General features: G+C 39.1%; 1 protein-coding gene across 1 annotated transcript in view; it reads left to right on the top strand.

The window, feature by feature from the left end:
* The window catches only part of PTPRZ1 (protein tyrosine phosphatase receptor type Z1), a 172,959-nt gene that overhangs the window by 155,838 nt on the left and 9,193 nt on the right, over window positions 1-7,928 (top strand). Inside the window, exons 24-27 of the mRNA XM_042782531.1 lie at window positions 3,617-3,710; window positions 4,153-4,226; window positions 5,559-5,691; window positions 6,756-6,898. Of these exons, the coding sequence (XP_042638465.1) occupies window positions 3,617-3,710; window positions 4,153-4,226; window positions 5,559-5,691; window positions 6,756-6,898 (444 nt within the window). The remainder of the gene's footprint in view (window positions 1-3,616; window positions 3,711-4,152; window positions 4,227-5,558; window positions 5,692-6,755; window positions 6,899-7,928) is intronic.

Raw genomic sequence — 7,928 nt, 5'->3', positions numbered from 1 at the left:
CAATGACATGAGACAAAGTATATGTGAACTGCTGTATGGAAAGTGAATTTGCTCTGTAAATCTTCACCCAAATAAAAACAAATAAATTATAAAAAAAAAAAAAAAAGAATTAATATGGTTTAACTAGATTGTGTTGGATCAAAATGGAGGTGTTAAAGACAGTGAAATCTGTGAGAGCCAGAACTCCATGGAACTGCCTTGTTTTTCTGGGTCTTGTGAGTTTTCCACCTTTGACAAGGTGCAACTCTTAACCACTTTGATATCATTCATTTTAGTGGAAAATATTTGAGTTTTCCTTCTCTGACAGGTTTCTACCTCATACAGATTCTAGCTTTCACAGGTTTTACTGTATAAGGTCAAAATCTAAAGATAGCAGAGAGATATTTGTCTCTGTTTCCTATTAATTTCATAACAAAAGAAACTTACGTGTATATATTTTTAATATCCTTTAAAAAAAAAAAAAAGTGTTCATTCAAGTTTATCCATAGGAAATTTTCCTTGAGTTCTGTGGCATGATTATTGACTCATCACACATTTATCAGACACCTACAAATGTGCACAGCTTTATAATCACAAAAAAAAAACGAAAAAGAAGAAGAAAAAAAGCACACCAGACTCCCTCCTGTCATGGTGCTTGCAGTCTAGTGGGGCATACAGGTAAGAAAACAGATATACACAAAACAATAAGAAAAGTACCATTCCATGGGTTAGAACCAAGTGTCGTAGAAGTACAGGTAAGGATACAAGTCATCAGGGAAGAGTTTGACAAGCTATATTTAAGAGTAGGGAGCTCTAGTAGCATAGTGCCTAAGACACTTGACTGCTAACCAGAAGGCTGGTGGTTCAAACCTACCAGCCACTCCTCGGAAGGAAGGTTGGGCAATCTACTTCCATAGTGATACTGCCTCAGAAACCCAAAGAGTGGTCGCTATGAGTCGGATCCGACTCGATGGCACATAACAACAACAACAACATATTTAAGAGTCAAGCACAGGACTTGGTGATTTATTGAACACTGCAATGAGGACAGGAAAGAGCAAGAAAAACTACTCAATTTCTGATTTGGGCATCAGGGAGGGTGATGATATCGTTCACTGAGACTGAGAATTCAGGAAGAGGAGGGGTATGCTTGCAGGGTGTGGTAGAGGAGATGGTGATATCACCTCTGAACACACCTAATTTTGAGGTACTGGGAATGTGTCCTAGGAGAGATGTATAGTCAGCAGTCGGACACTTGAGTCTAAAGTTCGAGAGAGAGAGGTTTCACCTAGAGAAATGGACCTGGGGATCATGAGCTTAGAGAAGGTTACTGGAAGCCATGGAATTGAGTAAGATGGCCATAAAGAGATGTTTCAGTTAAGAAAACTTGGGAAAAATTCTTCATGAAAGATTATAATTGACCAGTGAATGGCCAACCGACAAAGGAAAAAGAGGAGGGAAACATCAGAGGGTAGGAGAAAATTTGGGACAGGGAAAATAATCGATACAAAGGAAAATAATATTTAAGGAAGAAGGAAATGGACAAGGGTGGTAAATGCTAATGACAAATTAAATATAATGAGGATGAAGGAGTCCGTTGGCTTTAGCCATAAGGTCATCAATGGCCTTTGTAAGAGTGATTTCAAAGAAGCGCAGCATTGAACCCAGAATTCAGGTTGAGTTAAGGTGAGAATGAATTTTAAACATTAAAGACAATAGTTAGATAACTCTTAAAAAATTTGACTATGAAGAGAACAATAAATACCGCTAGAGGGAAAGTTAGAGTTGGAGGAGATGAAATTTTTTGGTTTGTTTATTTTAGGTTTCTTTGTTTATGGTTTTTTTTTTTTTTTTTAGGATTTGGGTGAAGATTTACAGAGTAAATTCACTTTTCATACAGCAGTTCACATATACTTTGTCTCATGTCATTGACCAAAATTTACAATGTAGCAGCTCCCTTCCCACTTCCTCCCCATAGTTACGTTACCTCCTCCCAGTGTCCATCCCTTCATACTCTTCTGCACCCTGAGCTATCTTCCTGTGCATAAGCAGCCCTTCCTTCTCCCATGATTGTTCTCTCCAGGGTGTGTGTCTACTTGAGGTAAATGTTTAACTCACATGCCTGTACTTTGTTTGGCTGGAAACCACAGTTGTGGGTTCAATTCCAGACCTGAAGGGCAACTAGGGGCCATAGTCTCAGTGGTTACACCAGGCTCCATTGGACCAGCAAACCTGGTCCCCACCTTCTTTTTTTCTTTTTTTTTTTTTGCCTCCAAACAATTTTGAGTTTTGTACCACTTTGTTCTCCCTCTTTATGTAGGATCTCCTACATCATTCACATGAACTTATAGGCCCATTGTCTGCCAACCCCATATATGATCTTGGATACACTCTCCATTTACACACACCCAATTGTTCAGCCTGTTCACCCATCTATCCGTCCCTATACCCATGTTTGCTTTCACTGACAACTCAGTACTGTATATGCAAAGGGGTTCATATTTGTTGTCTGTACTGCCCATGTAACTCTCTATGTCTTTCTCATCCTCAATGCTGCCATATTGGTCATCTTTGTTTATGTTTTAATGAGAGATATGTGAATGTGTGTGAAAACTGATGGGAAGAGACCATAGTGGAGGACAAAGAAGGAATAATTGGAAGGAGCAGAGCTCCTGAGAAGATACACAGATGTGTAGGATCCAGGAACAAGGGAAGAGAAATTTGTATTGGAAAAGGGGAAAAACTAAATGGGTGTGGTTAGTGGTAAACGCATGGGCTGCAAGGCTGGATGTGGAGAGAGTACTCTGTGGCAGAGGTGACTGTGAACACATGAGCATATGTGTGTGTACATATGTGTGTGTACAAATGTATATCTGTATGTACACATAATCTAATATAAAGTTTTATATGGGTGTAGGACAGAAAAGATCATTTTAAGAAATCTATAACTCTAGTAGCATAGTGGCTAAGACACTTGCCTGCTAACCAGACGGCTGGCGGTTCAAACCCACCAGCCACTCCTCGGAAGGAAGGTTGGGCAATCCTACTTCCGTAGTGATACTGCCTCAGAAACCCAAGGAGGGGTCGCTATGAGTCAGGGCCGACTCGATGGCACATAACAACAACAACAACATAACTCTAGTGGCATAGTAGGAGCTCTGGTAGCATAGTGCCTAAGGTACTTGACTGCTAACCAGAAGGCTGGCGGTTCAAACCCACCAGCCACTCCTCGGAAGGAAGGCTGGGCAATCCTACTTCTGTAGTGATACTGCCTCGGAAACCCAAGGAGGGGTCGCTATGAGTCAGGGCCGACTCGATGGCAAATAACAACAACAACAACAGTGGCATAGTGCCTAAGGCATTTGACTACTAACCAGAAGGCTGGTGGTTCAAACTCACCAACCATTCCTCAGAAGGAAGGTTGGGCAATCTACGTCTGTAGTGATACTGCCTCAGAAACCCAAGGAGGGGTCACTATGCATCAAATCGACTGGACGGCGGGAGTTTTTTTTTTTTTTTAATCTTGGTGAATCAAGTGTATGTTTGTGTGTCTGTGAATGTTGTATGTGTGTGTGTGTGTACATGTTTTGAGTGACTTAAATGAAATAACTTGTATGTTTTTTTCATGACTCCTTAGCTCCTGAGCCAATCAAATATACAGCAAAGTGACTATTCTACAGCACTAAAGCAATGCAACAGAGAGAAGAACAGAACTTCCTCTATCATCCCTGGTAGGTTATGTTGGATCTGGACTAAAATTCCCTTTTTATAATAAAAGCCTTGTAGGCAATTTAATAAGATTTATATCTTGGGACAAATGAAGTATACTCAGACTTTCTCTAGTTAGACCTTGATATGCATAATGTAATTGTTAATAAGAAATCATAAACTTTTGGCATTTCATTTGAAAATGAAAAGGTAACCACAAGGAGGAAGTGGGAAGAGAGCTCTTACATTATATGGCTTATAATCAATGTCATGAAACAAAATGTGTGAACTGTTGTATGGAAAATGAATTTGTTTTGTAAATTTTCACCACATCACATTTAAAAAAAGCTAATGAAAAATTAGCTTAAAGATTAAGGACACTCCACTTGAGAAATGCAGTTTATTTGTAATCTGGGAATGGGAGAACAATCACCCAGTTGTTTATAATGTATGCTCTGTATTTAGTGGAAAGATCGAGGGTTGGCATCTCGTCCCTGAGCGGGGAAGGCACAGACTACATCAATGCCTCGTATATAATGGTAAGTCAGTGAAGTGACTGGGGAGACTGCCTGCTAAACAGTGTTACCAGAACTAAGAGCAGAGTGCGTTGCTTGAGCAGTGACCAGGTGCCTGGACAAGTGGAGGCCCATAGCCCACAGCAACAATAAAATAGTAGAATCCTTGATGTTTTTGTGTGTTCTGGGACTGGAGAAAGCTGACAAATGAGTTGGTGCAGGAGTTCAAACTCACCATTCATGACTAATGAGTAGACTGAAAACATACACTCACCCATCCAAGAGGCTCCACTCTCATCTACCAAGGCCAAGCTCCCAAACAGGGCCCAGAATACAGCACCTTCAGCAAAGGCCAGTCTCATCAACATTACCACTCCAGTTTGCAACACAGTTCCCACCCTGCAAACTGGGCTCATTTGGAGACCTAGATTTCTAAAAATGCAACACTTCCTTTCAGCCATTAGGTCATTCATGCAAGGGGTGAGGGCTTTTATAGCTGGTACATAACTTTCATTACTGTGTTAGATCAGCCCATCACAGAGCTTGGTTTCAGGTGAAATGGTCCTAATTCGCATGCCAAAAGCACTGTTCCATTTATTCAGGAAAAATGAATGCTGAGAAATATCCATACAAGAAATAGGGAGATATGTGGCAGTAGCATCCCAGATACACCCCACTTCACATGAGCCCATGGGGAATAGAAATGGGTTCTGAGAGACCTCAGAGTGGAAGGGGCGAGCAAAGTCATGTTTTCAGGAAGTAGCAACATGGAAATCATGATCTATCTGATGGCACTAGCTTCCAGGTTTCTGCAGCAAAATGCCCAAGGGACCTCTCTGGTTCCTTTCCTGGAGATCAGCCAGGGTGTCTGGACATCAGAACCTGTGAGGAGGGTTGAAACTGGGCATTCTGCCACTGGCACCGAGTCACCTAAGGAGATGTGGAAAGTGAGAGATAAAAACTCTCGTGTAGATTTCCACTTTCTCTAGCGTAGGAGACACTTTCCACAGGCCATGTAGATAACTCTGCCCTTAGAAATTCCGCTGTGTGAACTTGGGCACAACATATGACTTCTTGAACCTCAGTTGAATCATCTATAAAACAGGAATCACAGTTCCTATCTCATAGCACTGTTGTGAGGAATAGTGAGTTAAGGGGAAGAAAACAGCATTGTACCTGGCACAAAGGAACTGCCCAGTGCACATTAACTGTAGGAATCATATTATTAATTATAGATACATCTGAAACTAAAAAAGACTACCTTGACTTAAGATCCAAGAATTACAAGTGTTTTTTTAAATGGTTAACTCTATAGCCAGAGTTGAAAAGCTTTTGATCTTCTCTTTGGTTTTGTAGGGTTATTATCAGAGCAGTGAATTCATCATCACCCAGCATCCTCTGCTCCACACCATCAAGGATTTCTGGAGGATGATATGGGACCATAACGCCCAGCTCGTGGTTATGCTTCCTGACGGTCAAAACATGGCAAGTCCCTGGGTTACTTTTCATACTTCCCCTGTAGTAAAATTATCTGGTCACAACAGAAACGTTAGCCAGAAGTTTAGAATACAAACAAGCACATTTATTTTTTTCTTCTAAGAAACCAATACCTTTGGAGACACACCTTGTCTACTGTTGGGCTGAGGTTAGATACACAGTCTTCTGGGTCTAAAATTTGTGAATTACATTTTTAAATGAAAGTAGATTAAATTTAAGGACTAAGACAATGAGAATTGAAACTATGAACAAAGGCAGTGTATATGCTTCTATGTACATATTTTCTGCAGTACTTCTTAGGGTTATTTAAAGATTACCTCAATTTAATGAGATCCCGCAACTAAAACTCACTGCCATCAAGTCAATTCTGACTCATAGCAACCCCCACTGGGTCTCTGAGATGGTAGGTCTTAACAGAAGTAGATTGCCCCATCTTCCTTTGGCAGAGTGGCTGGTGGATTTGAACTGCCAACCTTCTGGTTAGCAGTCAAATGGCTTAGGCACTTGGCCACCAAAGCTCCAAGAGATACCTAGAAACACAAGAAAGTCCCATTTGAAATAAATTGAACTCCGAGTATAGGAAGGACTTTTTTAGTATCAGAAAATCAGTGATACCCCATTCTCCTTTTAATGTCTGTTTGGAGAAGCCCAAAAGTAAAACAAAATTAATATTTCATTTATGCTTTGTATATATATTTAATCTTCAGATTCATTTCTTATCTGTAACTGTACTGACCATTCGAAATGAGTCTAGAAATTGCTGACCTCAGATTCACTTCAATTTTCTGTGCTCAATTTTCAGTTATAGAAGCAACAAACTTGTCACTGTTATTGATAAGATTGGAAAAAAAGCAATAATCAAGGTTCTTAAGTGTAATATTTTTATTCTGCACATCATTCTGGTTTAAGACACCAAATTATTTTAAGGATAAGTTTTAGAATTTGAAGAACATTAAGTTAAATTTTCTATGACAACCAATTATCTTTATGTCACAATCTGACCTGTTAGATGTTTTTTTAAACTCTGGATTCTCTGGTTTTTAATCTTTTAGGCAGAAGATGAATTTGTGTATTGGCCAAATAAAGATGAGCCCATAAATTGTGAGAGCTTTAAGGTCACTCTTATGACTGAAGAACATAAATGTCTCTCTAATGAAGAAAAACTTATAATTCAAGATTTTATCTTAGAAGCCACACAGGTATGGACATCACTTAAATGACAAACTTTTCACCTTGAGTACATGCTAAATATAAGCTGATTTAAGGATTTTTCCTAGAAATTAAAAGAAGGAATCTGATTTCTTACAAATTCAATAGATTACCCAAGTAATCAATATTATTTTACTTTCATTTTCAAAACCTTATAGAATCATTGAACCACTAGTCACTGCTAAAGGGCACTGTTACTTATTTCTACACACAACAGAAAGAAAAATTTATCTTGTACTACAAAACAACTACTGATAGAACTTAAGGTGAAAACAAACACAAATTTCATTTATCCTAATACTCCAGAAGACTGATGGTTCAAACCCACCAGCCACTCCTCAAAAGGAAGGTTGGGCAATCTACTTCTGTAGTGATACTGCCTCGGAAACCCAAGGAGGGGTCGCTATGAGTCGGGTCCGACTCCAAGGCACATAACAACAACAGCAACACTCGTGTATAAGAAAGCCTTTGTCCTAAGTAAACTAACTTAACTACTCTCTGCCAGTATGCAGTGAACTGGTAATTGAAGAAGTGCTTTGAAAATGTACATTACAATGAACTAGGACTGTTTTACTGAACTCTTAGTTACCTACCAACAATCAAGCTGAATATTTTTGTCAGTAATTACTTAAACAGAGATACATTAAAATACGAAAAGGTACTACTAGCAATGGTTAACACGTGAGATTTAGCGAACTGTTTCAATCAAAAACAGATTAATGCGTATTCTACATGGTTTAAATATTTCATTCCACTATACTCTAATTCCAAAGTGGTACAACCATATGTAGTATGTAAGAAGATTCACTATTCTGTAGAATAGTGAAGTGACCAAAATATAAAAACTTGATAATGTAAATAGATTAATAATGCAAACAATACAGCAATGGAATAGTTTCCTACTTAACTATTAACTTTATTCAAACAAACAAACATATTGATCCCAGCCCACAGAGAGCTATGTGGCCTTGGGAGAGAGACCTATATTTCCTTATTTGTAATAAGAGCAGGAACTGGAAA

This window comes from Orycteropus afer, unplaced genomic scaffold, assembly GCF_000298275.1.
Source record: "Orycteropus afer afer isolate SDZICR_OR568_19922 unplaced genomic scaffold, OryAfe1.0 scaffold00359, whole genome shotgun sequence".
Classification (NCBI taxonomy): Eukaryota; Metazoa; Chordata; class Mammalia; order Tubulidentata; family Orycteropodidae; genus Orycteropus; species Orycteropus afer.
Note: the sequence above shows the minus strand (reverse complement) of the source record. Positions and strands in the feature narration are given on the sequence as shown.